Here is a 19556-nt window from a genome sequence, read left to right on the forward strand (position 1 = left end):
CCCCGGCGCTGAGCTCCGGCGCGGGCGGGCGGGGCCGCGCGTCACGTGTCGGGGGTGGCGACGGCCGCCGTTGTGTGCGAGGCGCTGTGTGAGGGGGGGAAGATGGCGGCGGTGCGCGGGCTGCTGGCGGCGGGGCTCTTCCGCGGGCGGGTGGCCATCGTCACCGGCGGCGGCACCGGCATCGGCAAGGCCATCGCCGCCGACTTGCTGGCGCTAGGTGGGCGCGGGGCGGGAGGGCTCCGCAGCGAGCCCCGGTGGACGTTGGGGGAGCAGGGCCGGGCGTGAGGTGAAGGCGGAGGACGGGTCAGGGAGTGCTCGGGGGGTTGTGGTGGCTCTGAGAGGAGTTTGCGGGTGCGGCGTTGTGACAGGAGTCAGTGAATGGCGAGGAGAACGAAGTGAGGTTAATGTGGGGCTGTCTTTTGACCCGCTGGCACTTAAAAGGTGCGCTATTCTAAACACAGTGGTCAAAGTGAGGTTATATGAAACCCGGACCCTTTCTCTCATACTCCCTCTTAAGTGAGTTTTCATCTTGCTTAACTGGAGGATTTATCTGGTTGAGCTGAGTCTTATGGAGTAGTATGGTTTTGAACTGTTGTCTGCACGGTAAGCTTAGAGAAACGGTGCTTCTCTCTCGGTGCTCGTGACAGAAATAACCTGAAGTTAAAATATATTTTCAGCGGGCACTTCGTGGGTTTTCTTTCTGTGCTGATTACTGATAAGTGGTAGAATCTGGAGTGAAAGGTAGTCTACCGAGTCATCCACCTTGCAACACCTTTTCTGCAGGTTTCAATGTAAGTGCTAGGGTTCATCGGCATTACGCTGGTTTCGGATAATGTTTATTATAATAATTGGATTCACTGTCTTCAAAGTACCAGCAGTAGCATTATGCCTCACAGTGCCACACTCCCCGTGGTTTGCGCTGTTGAAATGTGCCCCACGCCATTTCACTGCATAATAAAGAGCTTTCTTTGTTAAGACTGTGTGCTGGAAGACATCTCTGCCTCTCCTGGCCTTTGTTGCACCAGTTTTCCACTTGCTCTGTGGAGCTGAAGTGAGGGCTAGTTCTGCTACCTTGTATTATTGGGAACTAAGTATTTTTTTTAAGATGTCCTTACATGCTGCCTTAAAGTGGTGCTTTTTAAGCAGCATCACACTGTTGGTTGATGATGTTACCCAGTTACCTTAAAATTGGACTTAATTTGATCTGCATTATTTTTCTCAAGCAAAATACAAAGAACAAAAATGTGTGTCCGTAACATCCTAAAGAGAAAACAAAGCTGCAAATCTCTATAAAGCACATGTGAGAAAATGAAGAAAGAGCTATGGCTTAAGTCTGTCTAAGTAACCTTCCGTACCTGCAGACTTGCTGGCTACTCCTGACAAGAAGATGTCTGGGAACTATTTCCATGTATACCTTGTGCTTTAGGCTGTATTTTTTTGGAGCAGGTCTGGCTGGACAGAGAATGCTGGTAGGAGCAGTGACAGACAATGCCAGTCATGATGTACATTGTTTTTATAACCAGTCTCCTTTGAAGCCTTCTGGACAGATTTAAACCTTTCATCTGGAAACTTGTGCCCTTTTCCCTCTGACCCTATCAGGAAATGGTCTGGTTGTTCTTTGTGAAGAAAAATGAGTGAAGTAGTGTCAGCTTGTACAGTAGGTACCAAGTGTTCCTCAATGAGTTAGAATCTCCCCCTCCCCCAATTAGTGTATTCAGTAAAAATATAGTCTTTTACTCAACCTTATTCTATATCAGTGTGTGTATTAATAAGCACTTAAGTTGATATACAATTGTGCTACTATGATTTAGTATCTTGTGTTAATCAGTAATTGTGTGTGCCATTTTATGAACTCCACTCTGTGTTAATCAGGTGGTTGTGCAAGTGACTGGAGTTCTTAATTTAAAAAATCAGGAGACCTCAGAGACTAATATCTTTACATGTGTTGTTTTAAGATGGCCACTGATTGAAGGTGAAGCTCCCATTCCTAGGGTTATGTAGTTGCAGCACTTCCTTCTGGAAGAATGCAACTCCTCTAGTTTTTCTTTTTTTTTTTTTTTTTTTTTAGTTTTATGTATAGTTTCACAAGACAGCCTGAGCCAAATGAACAGCTTGCTGCTCTTTACTCCCACTAGTTATTTTGAGTTGATTCTGGTGTTTGTTTGATCACATGAGAGGCCAAATTCCACTCAGTAAAATAGCAACAAAATAAAAAAAACGCCTGGCAAGACGTTAACCTTTTTTTTTGGCTGTTTGAGGGTGTTGAATTGGTTTATGTTAAAGCAGATGAGCAGCAGAGCTGGTATGAGGAAGGGATGGCTTCTGCTGGGATGCTGAGATTATGGAAGGTGGGAACTGGGAGGAAGACCACCTTGCCCGCTTGGCAGTGGAAGCTAGTAATTTGCTTATGCATGATATGAAATTGCATGCCTACTGGATTTGCACTAGGAATTAGTTTGGTGTGGTCTGTTTTAGTCTGTGTAGTAGCAATTGTTGATGCCTTAAAGCTGTCCTGAATCTGCTGGTGTGACAGAAGAAACTAGACTGATTGTAGTGTGAGTGTTTGCTATGAATTTGGCACTTGCATTGTTTTTCTCTGTAGAATGACTCCTGCCTCCAAATGCTGAAAAAACCAGAAGGCTTGAGCTCCTGCCTAGTTTTTTCCCCTCCTTTCTGAGCCAGGATTCTACAGTGTGTGGCAGTGCCACAGGGAAGCCTTTGTTCCTGCTGTCTGTAGTCTGCAGATAGGAATTAATCTCGTGAGGCTATCATCCTTTCCTTCAGACTCTATAGGGTTAAAAAGCAGAGCATTCCATTTGCTCACCACTAGTAAAAATTACAGCCAGACATACAGTAAGATTATTTTTGTGGTTTTAGGAGCAAGCATTTTTTTGTAATCAAGACCTGCTGAAACATCTTTAAATCACATAATTGATAAATGAGGCAGCTGTGAGCAGAGGCAGCAAAAGTGATGTCTGAAAGCTACTTTGCTGACTCTGCAACTCACAGGCTATCTTCCCTTCTGCAGGAAGGAGAGGGAACCATGTGGACATTTTTTTGATTGTTCTTTTCCTGGCACAGTGGGATCTTGTTGCTAAGAAGCACCTGCCATCAGTCGTTTCTCTCTCTTGCAAGAACTTCCACACTCTATCTTCTGCTCAGTGACTAATAAACACACATCCTACAAGATATCTCCATGATGTTATTAAAAAACTAGCATAACTGTAATTTTAACTATGTTAGCTGAAGGATGTTTAATTTTGTCTCTACAGGTTGCAGTGTTGTTATTGCTTCTCGTAAATTTGACAGATTAAAAGCTGCTGCAGAAGAACTGAATAACACATTTTCTTCCATGAGTCCTGCCAAAGTGACTCCCATACAGTGCAATATCCGCAAAGAAGAAGAGGTAAAGGCTAGTGATCTTGTTCTGGGGCTTAACATGTCAAAAAAATATTGTGTGTATAAATTCTCAGATCTCCAAAGATCTTCTCTGGCTCTCTCAGAAGTGGCTTAGATCAGGGGAAAGGTGAAGTAAAGCGCTCATATTGATCTAGATAAAGATGTGCTTTCCAAGGGAAGACCACTTGTTAGCCACCTAAGCAAGAAAGCATTTGTAATTGCAAATATTTTTCTGACCATGCATACATATTTCAGGTATTTTTGGAAGAAGCAGGCCTTGAAACTGGCATGTTCTACAGCCAAGCTGGAGCCCACTTAGCATGGTTCTGTGTCATATTTCTGTGACAGCAGTGAGGGGGCGTTTACTTGTGAAGATGGAGACCTCAGAATAGTTCCTTCAAACAGGAAGTCATAGCATGGAATCTCAATGCTTGTGACTTGACTCAAGTGCCCTGCATTGTCAGTTTTGCTTGTACTAAAGCAAAAAAAACCCCACAGATATTATTATTTTTAGCCATATTTCAATTTTGGTTACAAGTTGAGGTGTGCCTCATTACAAATTCTATTACTATCCCAGTTGAGTTTTTTTTTTTTCTTCATGTTACAAAAAACGGAAGATCAAGAGCAAAAGTATTTAATCCAGGTTCTTCAGAAGTCTGCATTCACCTCCTAATTTTTTTAATCTGTGTAATTTAAACATTTAAAAGTCCATCATCAGGTTGGACTTCTAATTTATTGAAGCTAGAAAATATTCCAGTAACCGCTGATTGCTACATTTTTCTTAACCTTTCAAAGTCTCAGTTAAACTCTAGTGTAACTTAAAGAAATATTAATGACCTTCAGGAGCTATGCAGATTCTGGAAATATCCTAATATACAACCATAAAGCAAATATAAAATTCTTCCCTCATGGAACAGCTATAAATACCATAAAATATTTATAGTGGTATACTTAGACTTTCTCTCCTGAAGGAGATGAACACTGGAGCTGTGCAGTATGTCACTTCACCTACCAGTGAATTTTACGTTTGTATTTACTAGCATCAGCAGTGCGATATAATAGCTTATGACAGATGTCAGAGAGCAACTTACATGATTAAAGCTACAGGAAAGAAAAGAGGTAAAGAGAGAGAAAAGGCTTAAGCCTTCTTTCATGTCAGTGTTCTTGCAGAAAGTACTCTGGCATGCTTAATAACCTTCTGCAGGTGAATCTTATTTCTGGATTAGTTTAAAAATGATTTAGTGGCAACTGTGGTGTTCTGTGAGATGGTAGAGGGCTTGGATGGTGAAATGAGGTAATCATCCACTAAAAAAACTACCATTCCTTCTTTGCTTCCTGTTTATTAAGTGTGGCTAAATACATATTTGACAAAACAGTCTTAGATGGCTTTGAAAACTTTTTTGAAGGTGCTTTTAAAGCCTTTTTTATAATGCTGTGTAAAGCGTTTAGGCATTATTCTGTGTTACTGGTAGCCATGCTGATACTTGGAGAAACTTCTGTCTTTGCTATTACCCTGCAGTTTCATCATAGAATTGTCTTGCTTCCAGTTTAATTTTAAGCTCTACTCATTTACAGACACAACAGAATTTTCTTAGAACTTTTCATACGATACTGGAGAAGCCTCCATCAGGTGTCTCCTGCCAGTGGAAGTTATCATAAACTATTGTAATTTCATATCTGTGTCTATTAAAGTGTGTTCAGAGGAATAAGGTAGATTAAACTCCAGTCTTGAATTTTTCAGTCATTGACTCAGTCTTATAGTTTGACTCACTTCAGTTCTCCAGCTGCTCTTACTTCTTTCTATTGAAGTCCTATTTAGAAAAAAAACACTATGAAAATTTCATAAGCCTTTTGTGGAGGTTTTTAATAAGGAATGCAATTTCTGTTGCATGTTAACATAAGAACTCAAGTGTACCCACTAAACAAATATTTATCCATTCCAGGTGCCCATCTCCAAAACCAGATATTTTTACTGGTTAGAGACATCCTGTGATTTTTGTTCTTTAGCTCTTGTTTTTCTGGCTCTGTCCTCCTCCATTAGTTCTTTAATGCTGAGATTCTCAAAGATTGCTAAATCCTGTCCACTTGTTACTTCATTTCTAAAATTACTATTGGACCAGAAATGTATGGATCACATTTTCAGCTTTTAAATTTGTATTGAGGATTGCAATTCCTTACATTTAGGTTCTTAGTGTTTGTAAGTTGAAGCTAGGTAAACTTAAATTAACAATCGGTAACTTACACTGCTAAAAACTGTCAGAACTGAGGGATGTGGCAGATTTTCCACAACCCACTGCTCACTATTTCTTATTTATTATATTTGCTAAGAGTAGCAATGGCGAGTACTTTTTTCTAATTTGCACTTGATTGTCTTGCAGAGACTAGAGGAAAAATACCTTTGGGCTTTTACTTCTATTAAAAGATTATCGTACATCCACTTTCAAAACCTGTTCCATTTTTAACCTAACATTTAGTGCCTGGGACTTGGAGTCTTAGCAACAGGGATTGGTAAAAGATGTAGTGAAGGATTTTTCTAGCCTAAGAGGTAAATCTTGAGCAGAGGCAACACAGCAATATAACTCACTGCAGCATTTTCACAAATACAAGAGTATCTTCCTGTTTACAGTGGAAGATGGGGTGAGAAGGCATTTAAATTTTTGGCTTCCCTCATGAAAGAAACAAGATTTCTACAACTGTGTTGACTCTGTATACTACTCATTAATAGCTTTACAACTCATTGTCTGGTTTCAGCTTAGTATGAGTGAAGAGTATTTACCTCAGAAATTCATGGAAGCACGTTGTTAGGTAGAGGACGGCCTCTACAGGTATTCCCTGTGAGTCATTACATCCTCTTTCTCAGCTCTTATACCAGGTACCAAAGAATGTGTGAAGGAGAAAGACCTTGTAAATGTTTCACAAGGGAAAAAACTTAGGAGTTCAAGCCTCCTTAGATGTCAGAACTTATCCATCACAAGCTACAAAGCCCAGGAAGCTTCCTGAAGAACCACATAATTCATTTAGTATATCCTTCTCTTTGACATCTCACTGAAACCTTTCTTAAGAGTAAATCTTTCTCTTAAAGGAAGCCACTGTGATCACCTGTAGGAACAAGCCATCTGTTCTTACTGTAGCATGTCTTTTTTTTTTTTAAATCCCTCCATCTCCATCAGTTATTCTGCATTTCTCTAAAGGCCCCTATGAATTTTGTCCTGGTTTTAATTTTATAATCAGGCAAACTGAAGGGAGGAACTTTGAATAGAGGAGATCTAAGAAAGATGAAACTGCTTTCAAAATTACCAGGTGATTATTTTTTTTTTCTGCCTCCTATTGTGATTATTAAAGTGACTGACCTGCTTTGAAGATGACACAGCTTCTTCCTCTTGTGTGCCCTAGTTCGGATCTGTGAAATTCAAGCATTAGAACATTCATCCCTCATGGTATAGTGCAATATGTCTTAGAGCTCTTTCTGGCCTAGGAAAAGTCAAAGAAGGTGCAGTGAATTAATTACTCCAGGAGGTTGATGGCAGATATCATGGGAATAGATTAATGAATTCACATTTTTAAGTCTCTTAATCTTTATCCTCAGAGGCCCTCTTGCTTTCTAGAAAAGCTTACTTTTCATTTAATGTTCAAGAAATAATCTTTCTTGATGGAGGATTTTCAACCACTGCATAACCTGTTAGGCTTATTTCTGTCACGAGTTTGCTGCTGCTGCTTTTGGCTAGTTTTCCATTGACTGTTTTGTAAAGGATAACAAACCTGTTTTGTTTTTAAAGATGGAAGAGTAGAGGGTTCTGGGATGCCGGTAAGAGCACCTGAGGTTTCTATGTTCTGTCTTCATGGGGCCTTATCCTGAAGCAGTGATTGTGCGCCTGTCCCTTATCTTGTGGTCTGGAGTGTATGTAGTGATCAGTATTGCTTCTTAGTGATTATGCAGCTGAAGCGATTTTAATTATTTGGATATTTTCTAGCACTGCCCACATAATGTGTTGAGTATAACAAGAGCAGGTCAGTTTGCTCTTGCTGAGATGCAGGCCAGACGGCTCTGTGTGTATGTGTGTGTGTGTCTTTTCAAACCAAGCTTTTTTTCCAAAATCCAAGGATCTAATTAATTAATTCCAGTGCCTCAATGTAATGGTGGCCAGAGCGGAGGAGAGATACCCCATCCTTTTTCCATTATGAAAAGAGCTTTCTATTTCTCTTTTTAGGTGTTGGGAAGGGGAAGCACGTGTTTGTGTGTCTTAAAAGGTTGAGCTACAGCAAATCTATTGACGGGGGAAAGACAGACATGAGGAACTTTTTACCCTTGTAAACCCTTTATGCTATATACTCTGGACAAACATTTCTTTAACTGGCATCTAGATAAGTAGAAGACATATCTAGGTAAGTGGAAGATAAAAACTTGTACATCTAGTAGGCCACTGCTCTTCTTGAAATCAGCAATTCAGAATTCTGTGCACAGTGTCCCCTTTCCATACTCAAGCTCCAGCAACAACTGCTGCTGGACCAGACCGCAAGGGGGTACTGTTTAGCACTTACCTTGTGTCTGAGTTCACTGGTAGCTTTTCTTTTCCAGTAAACTTTATAGCTTAGCATAGTCTCAATTGGTTTATAAATACTTAATGTCTGTCTGTGTGAAGCCTGCAGTGGAAGACTGTGGCTTGGTGGGGAGCTGTGGATAAGAGATTCCTGTTGTCGTACTTTAAAATAACACAGCAATAACAAAAAGTAAAAATACCTGTTATCACTGTGCAAGAATGCCTACTAGTTGTAGTCCCCAAATAGCAAATCTCTAACACGCTATAGTGGGTAGTTTGCCTGTAGAGTTTTACTCAAGTTCAAGGTGACCTGTGAATGCACGTGGACGTTTGTCGCTTTTCTCCATGTCAGCAAGTACTGTCATCTCAGCTGTGAAAATGTGCTACTGCATAATACTTTTGAGTTGCAGTCACACAAAAAAAGGTCCTTATTGAAGAGCTCCGGTCTTCTGGTTGTGTCTTAAGTCCCCGATTTTGTTCTTTTCAGTCTTTTTCAGAAGAACGTCCTAAACTGTTACCTCTACCCGTGGTTTTGCTTTGCTTCCAGAGAGAGTCTTTAGTAGCTTTTTTATGAAGTTCTTTCCGTGTGGATTTTGACTATTTAGGAATAGAAGGGAATCTTCTTTAGTTCTCACTGTGATTTAAATGTGTTCTACCAGACCCTCTTTCTCACTCTGCTGGTGGCTGCTGTCACCATGTTTACTGTAATTAGGAGAAGCACTGCAACGATGCTTTCTCTACAACACAGAAGACATTGTGAAGATTGCTGCAGTTGGAGCCATCTGAGCTGTCACTGCAGAGCCTGCTAGCCTTTGCTGGCTTTCGGAAAGCAGAACTGAAATGCGGGTTTTTTTGGTTTTGTTTTTTTTTTTTCTTTTTTATTGCACTGAGAATATGGTGTGACAAGTAGGAACAACAACAGAGTTTCTTAAGATACAGCATGTGAACCGTTTTGAATTGATATGTCATAGCAGGTTTTGTCCACCTGTTGAAAACTTCCTTGTAATGTCTCTTCTCAGTGGATTTTTCTTCTGTTAATTTGTCATTTGTTGTTTTGGGTTTTTTTTTTGTTTTTTTTACAATTCTTAGCATTTTCCCTTTTGTCTCTCTCTCTTCACCCCCTGCCCCAGCCTGAGTAGCCTTAGTCTGTTCAAACATTCCTTGTACTGAAACTATTTCTCTTCCATAAATGAGCCCATACTTCAGATACTTATGGGAAACAATATTCAAAGCAAGAATCTCAGGCTAACAGGGAGGAGAGTTTGATATTGTTGAGCAAAGCATAACTTTTGCTGCCTAGTGAGACATAACTTAATTTTCTCTGGTTGTGAGCAAACCTGGAAGTCTTTGTGGCATGGTGGTTGTCACAAGTCATGGGTTTGGGACTGCTGTCACAGATTTTTTGGTTTTTTGGTAGTTTTTCCTCAGATCCCACAAGCTACAGTGACTGATGTGAGGAATAAGATGACATTCAGAACTCAAAGATGGTGATTTAGGTATCAAAATTATTTTCTTAAGGCATTAGTTTTTCAATCAGGCTTCAATCATTATATGTTTGTTTAGGTTTTCTTCTTCAGAGAGGTGCATCCTTACAGGATCCATACTATCCTGTTAAGCCATCCTGAACTGTTAGCAGCAAAAGCTGCAAGGCAACTATTTATGAGACTGAGGTGGTGACACTCTTGGTGAGATACAGATCGTGCATTGCTTGTACTTTTATGTCTGATGTTTTCTACTGCTAACTCAATACAGAGGAAGGTTGATTGATATCCTTCCCCTAGACAAATCTGTTTCAGCAGCAGCAACACTCCCGCTGTTTGTTTTGGGGGATTTTTTTGGTCTGTGTTTTCTTTGACCACAGATGCTAGATTAACTTCTTATATATGCTTGAGTAGGAATAAGTGATGCATGGTATCTAGTTATGATAGGTAATGTAAGCAGGAAACAGTCATGTTGTCCCATTTCCCCTGTTTCTTGAGATAAAGGTTAAATTATTAAGCAGTTGCTATAGAGTTCTTACTACTATCTTGTAATAGGAAAAATACATCGGCTTTGGTATCTGTAAAACCTTTGAATGCTTTGAAATACAGTCCCCTCCAGAAGTTCTCTTGTGCTTAGTGTGTGTGGTGAAACTGCTGTACTTCCAAAACAGAAGACAATGCAAAAGGCTTAGCTTACAGCCTGTAGCTCAGATTAGGTCAGTGTTAGAGCTAGGTTTAGATTCTTAAAATCTCTTTCCTTCCATATGGACTTAAGTCACGCCTTTTCTGCACTGACGGCTCTTTGAGTGAGTGAATAAAATGCCTATTGCTATTTGCTGTTAATACCTCCTCAGAGGACCAGAAGGGAAATAGTGCCAGAGTATTAAGAGCCAGTGCTCTTAATCCTAAGTATTCATCCTGCTTATAGACAGAAGGTATCTGCTCAGTCAGATATTCACCTTTCTTTTGCTAAAGACAACTTGTAGTATTTCCAGCACTTTTTAGAGTTTATGTTTTGCAGGGTAACAAACTAAGCTTCTTGGCCTGGGTAAGAAGATTGGCTGTTGCCAGCTCATATGTCAGAGCTTTAGTGAATGTCCAAAACTTCTAGATAAGAATGTTAAAGTTTCACAAGATGACTTCTGTTTTCTATTTAAAATGCTCAGGTATATGGGTCAGCTGAAAAACAAAGTAGCTACCTTATATGGAACTCTTCCAGCATCTGATGTGAACACCCCCACCCTTGTGAAAAATGTCAGGAGATTCTTAGTAGGTCTTAAGTAGCAGGCTTTTGTGTGTGTTTGTTTTTACAAACCTTCAGAGGCTTAAATCCCCTTCTTTCAGTGCTGGTATTTTACGTAGCAGCTGCATTAAACCAGGAAGATTTTCTAAGTAAGCACGGATTCAGCCCAATCCTTCTTGGCTGAGTGAACATGTCATGCCGATCTTCCAGCCTCTCTGAAAGCCAGTACCTCCTCTTTATGTGTGAAAAGGATATGAAAGAGAAAATACTGTCTGAGAATGAAATTTGGTATATAGCTTAATCAGCATACCACACAAACAAATATCGTTTCAGGTAGAAGCTTTGGTGAAGTCTACGCTGGGTCTGCATGGGAAGATTGACTTCCTAGTGAATAATGGAGGGGGCCAATTCGCAAGTCCTTCTGAAGCCATCCGTGCAAAAGGCTGGAATGCTGTGATAGACACGAATCTGACAGGGACCTTCTACTGCTGCAAAGCAGGTAAGGACTGAACGTTACGCTTTTTTTGTTTTTTTTTTTTTTTTTTTTACAGCAATACCAGAAGACAAGAAATGTAAAGTTTCCCTACCTTCTTTTTTCACACACTTACCTGACAGTAGATATTTATTTTCATGAATCTCATCCAAAGCTTTACATTAAACTGTACGTTACATTTGTTCGTATATACAAACATACATTTAGGCAAGTATGGTCTTGTGGTTAAGGCCGGGTTTGAGGAGTCAGTTGTCTTGGATACTCACTTAAAAGACTATAGGAAAACCACTTAACTTCTGTGGCCTGTATTCACTGTGTGTAACAGGAAAAGATTTCTCTTCCATCAGGGATGTAAATTTAAAGTTAAATTTAAGTATGATGAATGATTCTCATATAGCATTGGGAATGTGGAAATGAAAGTAATTTACATGGAAGCATGAAATCTTGATTTCTACCAGAAGGCTTCTTGACAAACATTGACCCCTACTTGGACCACACCTGTTATCTCACCAATCCAGTGGTGAGGCTATGGTACAAAGAGCAGATTGTTTACCTAAATCTGCACAGGAAATGTGTAGTGTAATTGGAGTTAAGACTCGAAATTTGGCTTCCAGTTGGCAAGTTCATTTGTATGCATTTCTTCTGATATTTATAGGTTATCTTCCTCCTTCATACAGTGTACAATGCCTGGATGCAGGAACATGGAGGAGTCATTGTCAACATTACTGCTGCCGTGAGAAATGGGTTTCCTGGAATGTCGTAATATATATTTTATTTTTACATTTTCCTATATTTTTGCCCTAGAAGTACTAATTGCTTCTAAATACTTCATTTTAGAAAGGTGGGCACTGGGCAGCAGCGGAGTATAGAAATACAGTAGTTAGTTCAAGAGAGAGCAATAGTATCACTTGGCTGTATATGTGAGGATCTCTTTATTAATTCAGTAGAGACTACAGGAATAAATGACATCTCTGGTCTCTGTCAACTTGTTTGTAAGAAACTATGAAGCAAGACTTGCCAGTGAAGCTTTCACTGGAAATAGTATGCTAGTGGGACTAGTTGCACTGAAATATAACCTCTACTTGTTCTCTCTCCAAATTTCTGGAAGGTTTGGAAGAACTTGGCACCTGTTGTTTTCCTTTTCTACTGTCAGTTTACAGGTTTTGATGGTGTAATGATTTATGGGAGTTGGACTGGGAGCAGGGGAGTAGGAGGAACATTTCTAGTATGTTACCAGGTTTTGGCTTTGTCCTTCAGGTCACATAATGCCTGCCTTTCTCATTTTCCTTTTTACTCTCACTTTGTAGCCATCTTTCTTGGAGGAGGTCTCTGATGCAGAGAATTGGTTCTATTTGCTCTGCTCCTTTCTTGACTGAGAGAAGGCTCATGGGTACAAAAATATTACCACGTTTGTAGTTCTTTTATACTGACACAAATGATCACAGCTGTCTGCATGAAAATGCAGCATCCTCTCCATATTCGTATGTGTAGTTTATTTGTTTAAATTTCTTTACCCTCAAAATGGAGGTGAGCAGCGGTCTTCTGCTTTGAAACTTTTCCACCAAAAAAGTTTCAATTTGTTGAAAGAGAAACAATGCTCAGAAAATGATTTTTTTTCAGTTATTTTCTTTTCAAAGCAAAGTTTGAAGTTGTCAAAATGCTGCATTTTGACAGTTTAATTGAAAAAAATCTGAATTTCTTCTTTGAAACTACCTTTTCTTTTTTTTTTTTTATTTGAAATTGAATTTCTGTTGAAGAAAATATAAAAACATAATTTGAGCAAATGTTACATTACCTCTCTTTGTCCTGATTCAGGGTTGAAAGTTTTCAAAATTTAAAATTTTTAAGGAACAGCAGAATATTTTTCTCACTAGCTTGTTCTTGGCAGTACAAAATAAATTTAGAGATCCACAGGGTGGTGCTGAAGCTACAGTTATTTGAGTGTCTCCACTCTGGTTAAGTCTGGTTGAATTGTCACAGCAAATAGGCTGAAGCTATATTTGAGAGTTGAACCAAGCGATGAAAAACCGAATTCTGAATAACAGTGGGAAAAAGTTTCCCAAATAACTGTTGTGTGTGGATGTAAATGGATAGACAAAACTACTTTCAAATTAAATTCTTGTTGAATTGATACTTGTTTTAGAAATGTACTATTGAAAAAGACTTGCCTTTACAAGTCCCGCCACCACTCATGCCAAAAGTCACCTGATACAGTTTTTCATAAGTATTAATTTTGAACATAAAACTAGTCAAGTTTGTTTGCTCATATTCTGCCTGGAGGTTGGTTATTTCTGGCCTAAACATATGAATAAGTTGGGTTTTATTATGTTTTTCTTAAGGTTTTCTTATTCCTTTCCTGGTATTTGAGAAGCTATTGTATCTACTTCCTCTGTTTTTCTAGGCTAAAGGAACTAAACTCTATTTCCTCTGAGTCCCACTATTCATCACTGCAGCAATTTTGTTGCATTTGTTCAAGCTTGTAATCAGTTCAGACTAGTTTCCTATAGCGGCAAGGTGTATGAGATCACTCTGCCTATGGTCGTCTCTATCTCCATCCACCTACAGTAATTTCTGAATAGTGGCTTTTTTTAATCCTGTTTGTCAGAAGATCTAAATTATTTTTCAGGCCACTGTCCTTCCAAGTGTTGCTTTACCTGTGCAGCCTACCTTTCATAGTTTTACACAGTTAGAACTTTGCCTCCAGTTGTTCTTCATTTTGTAACTCTGCTTCGGCAGTAGAATGTAGCTGACCTCATGTCACGTTGGGGAGGAGATGATAAGTATTTCCAGAAATGACAGGAAATCATAGCATAGCTTGTTTAAACTGTGAAGTTATGGTCAAACTTAGAAACTAGAAAATCTCTCTCAGGTGGTTGGTCCAGCCATAGAAAGCTACTCTGACTACCCTAGTGAGGCTGTGGTAGAATTAACATTGGGCGGTGTTAGCTGAGGGAACAGGTGCTTCTTTTGCTTTCTTTTCTCAATAGGCATACAGGAGCTGCTAGAGCTGCAGTGAATAACCTAACCAAGACTTTAGCTTTAGAATGGGCCCACAGCGGAGTAAGAATCAACAGCGTTGCTCCTGTAAGTAATGGCAAATGATCTGATTAAACTTAGCCATCATACATGTTCATGGTTAGAACTTTTCAGACCAAAAGGGATTTTAAAATCTATAGCCTGTAACTGTTTGTGGATTATTTATGTATTTATTTATAAATAATTCCCTTATCTACGTTCTTCAGGTCATTTGAGAGTGTTTTGTACTGTTTGGATGATGAACCAGAGATGTGGCATAAAATTGCTTCTGCTTTCTCCTTTGTCTTGTCACTTTTGGTTTTTTTCCTAGCTTAATGAAGTGATACCTGGGAGGAGTTAGTGACCTGTCTTACAAACCCTTGACATAAAATTACTGAATGCTTTGTGTTTCAGTAATGATTACATTATTTCTGAGTTCACAAAACTTTTTCTATTTGAGGTTCAGGTATGCTGATGGTTTCTACCTGTGTTTACAAAGTTATTTTGAAAATCTCTGAATGTGTCACATAATGTCTTTTCCTTTATCTTCTACATGTTAAGTTAGATTAGTTTTAGGCATAAAAAGACTGTCTTTGGAGTGGACCTTCTCTCGAAGAAATTATATGGAAAAATGTGTGTTCTGATTTTTTTCTTATCAAATATATGCAGACAGGAAACCACGATACAGGTCAGCTAAAATATGCCTGCCACATTTCTGAGGAAGTAGGTAGCGTGTAGCAGTTGTTTTAAATAACCGTATGGAAAGAGCAGCTATATTAGTGTGTGGTGCTGCAGATATAGAGGTTATGTAGAACCTCTAGCTTTGACATTTGAGATTGTGTGGTCTGTTGTGATTTGTGTAACCTTCACTCTTAACCACAATTTATTTTGCACATTTACTCCCTTGAAACAGAAGAGGGAAGGTAAACTTTGTCCAGCCACTTCTACATTCAGAATTTATCTTATCTCACAGTATAATTAAGGGTCAGATTTGTTTAACTAGTCCCTAGGAAGATCTTTCTACTGTCCTTGTAGGATGTCTGTACATCCTGTTGTGCCTCTTGTCCTAAAACATCTGTCTCGCTTTCTTTGGCATAGCACAGGATGCTTAATGGCAGCTGTGTGATGATCATTCAGGTAATGGCTCTTACATAGCCTCTCTAAGGCCCAACTCCTCTGGAGACTTGTTAAGATCTACTGGCTTGTTTGTCCTGTTTATTTGTTTTTTCTGATTTATCAGGTCTTGGGGAAGTAAGTAATTAAGACAGCATTATTATGTGAATATATTTTTTGTGCATGCTAATTACCTAAGGAGTCATACTAGTTATACTTTATAGCACATGTCAAGAAGTTTTTGAGAAGCAAACACTTCAGTGGTTTGGCTCTTTCAGAAGTATTTTCTAGCTTTGTTACTATGCTGGTAACAAAAAATCCATGTTGTAGTTGCAGTAATACTTTATATCCTTCTGTTACCTTTATGGATACACTAGGTCTGTAGTAACCCTACAAAACTGTTAGTGCTTCATAGGAGCAGAGTAACATGTACGGAATGGGTACGTAGAGAGGGAAACATGCATTCTAAAAAAAATAGTTTCACATATGAGTTACTTCCCTAGCTCCCAAAATGTAGTCACTCACATTTCACAGATATCTTAGAAGATAAATCTTAGCATATACTCCATGAATGAATTCAAATTTTGTTGTCTTACTTAAACTTGAATTCCAAAGGTTCTATCATAACTAATCTATGTAACCCCATGTTCCCATTGCTGTAGTCTTCATCTTCCCTCTCAAGTCTAAACTGGACTGTATCATCATCAGAGCAAAGACAGTTACCTTTTTCCATTTCTATAGCAGCTAAGTAGGGAGAGTCTGAATTCTGACTGAAATCTGTCTGCTTCCATAATTCACAATACAATCAATCTAGTGTTCTTACAGGTTACAAGAAACTGTTGAGAACTTGTTCTTGGGGCTTTGTAGTTTTCTGCTGTAAGCTAATGTGAAATGCTTGTAATTTCAAAAGAGTCTTTGAGTTTCTTCTTTATACTCTCCACTTATAGTTATTGAAGTGACAGTGGAGAATTGAAATAATCTGAATTATTGTGCTTGAATCGAGATGTGGCTAGGAGCCAAATTACCTTCTTGTATAAATTATACTATTCCATTAAATTTAAAAACTTGCATTCAAGTGCTGTTTAGATAGTTTAATCCCACAGAAAATCCTAGTAATGACAACTTCACAATTTTACAATGATCACAGTTTAAACATATGCAAGAGAACTTAATTTTCACTATGCTGTTTTAAAATAGGGAATAGTATTTTCAGAAACTGCTGTTGCAAACTATGGAGAACAAGGTACAATGATGTGGTTAAAGAGCATACCAAAGGTTCCTGCCAAGAGGTCAGCAGTTCCTGAGGAGGTAATGTATTTCAGAACATTTGTGATATTTCTACTTCTGTGTCTCTATTTTGAAGCCACTATATTATATGGAGAACAAAAAAGACTTATTTTTGCACTGTGATGGAATATTAAAAAAGAAAAAAGCTTGTAGTAATGTGTAGTAGTGCCAAGTGGGAGACTTAACCAATAGTCACTGTTATACTGAAAATTTAATTTAGATGCCTCTTACAGCCGAAGTGTTTCGTAGTAGACGTTGGTTCCTGAAAAGGTTGACTTCCAGCAGGGAGGACTGAAAGAATGAGTATTAATGTGAAAAAAGTGTATTTTAAAAGTATTTAGCGCTCTTCCACCAAGAATGTGCATCTTTGATAAACTGGTCAACTTTTTTGTTTGATTTTCGGCATCTGATGCTGATCTTTGAGAGTATACTGGTTTACATCTGTTATGTACTTGATGTTTGTGGCTGGAAAGATGGCTTTAAGACTGTTATGGTTTTCATTACTGAGTAGAAAACATTGCGATGTCTCGCCTGTAAAAGTTTTTACAAGTGTCTTTGACATGAACAATTCCCAGCAGTTTAAGAAAGATTAAAATTGTCATTCTTTTGTTAGATCTCTCCTGCAGTGTGTTTCCTACTGTCTCCAGCTGCTTCTTACATAACTGGGATAACCATGGTCGTGGATGGTGGCCAAAGTTTATATAGCCATACCCTAGAAATACCCGGTAAGAAATGGGCTACAAAATAATGCCCTGCAAGTGACTGAAGTTGGGCAATAGGAGGACACAAAAGTAAAACGCGTAGTTTCTCAATCAACTAAGTATGTTGTTTTATTTGTTTTCCTCAGATCATGACAGATGGCCCTCACCACCAGAAGGAAAAAATTCTGAAATGCTTAAAACGCTTCTTTCTGGCAAGTTCAAACCAAAGCTGTAAAAGAATGAGATTTCACCTTATTCCCAGTTGCACACTCGCTGATAATCTCGCTTTGTGACTTGGGCTTATTATTCTCAGTAATATAATTTTTTTTGCTCATACATAACTGCATTGAGTGCCTTGATTTTCATTGGTTTATATTTAAAACTTGAAGGCTGTACATAGTAAATTTCTTCTCTGAAAACACTCACTGCCCTGAAAATGTTCAGTCTCTTGGGAAGGGGAGGTATAAAAGACAAATTCTCCATTTGCACAGGCATTAAGTAATGAAGAATCTCAGTTAGAAGTGAATAAAAAAATACTTATTTCGAAGTGAAAGGGGCGGAGAGGGCATGTTTCAAAATCCTTCTGTTCTGGAGGAATTTGGGGAGAAGGTAATTTAAATCTCTGTTATCATTAGTTGTGTCAGTAACCCTTGAGGTAGCTGTTAGCTCTACACTATTTCTGTTCAGCCACACACTGAGTGTTCAGCAATGATTTTAAAGACTAAGTAGAGTAGGTATTTCTCTGAAAAGAATTAAAAATAAGGCAGAGTACTGTTATTAATGTTTCAAACTAATATGGCGTATCGTGGGAATGTTGTGAATTGTTTGCAGGTATAATGACATAATAGAGTTAAGCTGGCTGCAACTTAAATTGTATAATAGAATAATGAGATAGTAAACTTAAGCTTTAACATACAGTGATGGAAAACAGTATAGATTCAACAATTTAACATGCAAAATCTTGAAGGAAAAGCTGTGGTGTATATTGCAGTGCTTTCTGTAGTATGCTATACTGTTAAAGGTGAAACTTAGAATCCTTCGGTTACCAGTTAAAATGCTTTCTATCCATACTGTGTTGTCTTACAATGTTAACACAATTGTGTTCATCAGTGTCTCTAAAATAGGTGTTGATTTTTGTGATCAATGCAGAGATTCTGTTTAAAAAACAGAAATCTTGCAATATATCACTTGAAGAGGCTATATTTGTCATTAGTCACTATGTATTATTCACTTTAAGACAAGTGTTCCTACGTCCGGTAACTTTAATCAAAATATAAAAAATAAATGATGACTGTGTTTGCTGTAACAACTGAAATTTGTGGAATCAAGTTGCTGCTATAGAAGCGACATCTTTAATACTTCATTTTGGATTGAATGTGAGAGTCTCTGCCAGTTGTTTGTTCTCTGCAAAGATTTCTGACTTTTGTGTCTTTCATTAAAATATGGGAACTTAAATAGTTACATGTAGATTGCTTTACATGAAAATCTGAATGCCAGTTTTGTGGGGGAGGAGGGGTTTGAGCCAAAATGCTTTCTCCTTCTGATATATCCTCTTTCCTTAGTAACTGGGTGGTCATTTATGTGGCTGTGAGAAACTTGTACAGAGATAAAATCAGCTTTTTTCAAACCTCTTGTGCAAGGTATATTTTGATTATTGCAAATATTATTTCAGGGTATACAGTGAGAGAATTCCTGGAAGAAAATGCACCTGTTAGATAACTAACTCTAGAAGCCTAGCCCATTGCATTTAAGGGCAATTATTTAGTTTGTTAAGAGATTATTTCTACATTCTTAACATCTTTCTGTCAAAGAAGGTTGAACATGAACAGGCTTGAGACTTGTGGCATTTGCTTTCTCTTCATGTTTGACTGTAAGCTTCTATGATACGTGTGGACTGTAGATTTGATGTGAAATGGAAGTGATTTGATAAAACTAAATTACTTTTATTATATCCCAGAACGGTTCTCTACAGGATTTGAGCACAAACTTGGAAACAATTATTTTATACTGTTGCAAATTTCGTCTTTAACTTTGCTGGAGTCTGAATATTCATAAAGAGGGGAAGTTTATACATAATGATGGTGAAATGCATCACTCATCTCAGTGAAATGGAACATTGGAAAGGTGAGCGTTCTCCTGTGAGGGAGACATGTTTGGTCTACAATTATTAAACTCCTCCACAAGTAAGAATGATAACGAACCTTTGCACTTGCACTGAATATAAGGAACTTTTATTTGACCTTGCCTCCTTCAACTTTCAGCAAAGCAATGGATGTATTAAGAAGA

At 38.5% G+C, this 19556-nt stretch overlaps 1 protein-coding gene across 2 annotated transcripts; it reads left to right on the plus strand.

The window, feature by feature from the left end:
* The first annotated feature begins 63 nt into the window (after positions 1-63).
* PECR (peroxisomal trans-2-enoyl-CoA reductase) lies at positions 64-18566 on the plus strand. 2 transcript variants are annotated; one of them, XM_009473850.2, is made up of 8 exons: positions 64-217; positions 3273-3406; positions 10995-11160; positions 11832-11913; positions 14142-14238; positions 16480-16590; positions 17183-17294; positions 17417-18566. In XM_009473850.2, exons 1-8 carry the CDS (start codon positions 103-105, stop codon positions 17503-17505), a joined length of 906 nt encoding a protein of 301 aa, XP_009472125.2. In that variant the 5' UTR covers positions 64-102; the 3' UTR covers positions 17506-18566. The 2 variants fall into 2 exon arrangements, with proteins under 2 accessions (XP_009472125.2, XP_087590434.1); XM_087734308.1 differs by lacking the exon at positions 64-217 and adding an exon at positions 2240-2348.
* The last annotated feature ends 990 nt before the right edge of the window (positions 18567-19556 follow it).

This window comes from Nipponia nippon, unplaced genomic scaffold (genome assembly GCF_047370975.1).
Source record: "Nipponia nippon isolate SJK-2023a ecotype South Korea unplaced genomic scaffold, ASM4737097v1 scaffold_5, whole genome shotgun sequence".
NCBI lineage: Eukaryota > Metazoa > Chordata > Aves > Pelecaniformes > Threskiornithidae > Nipponia > Nipponia nippon.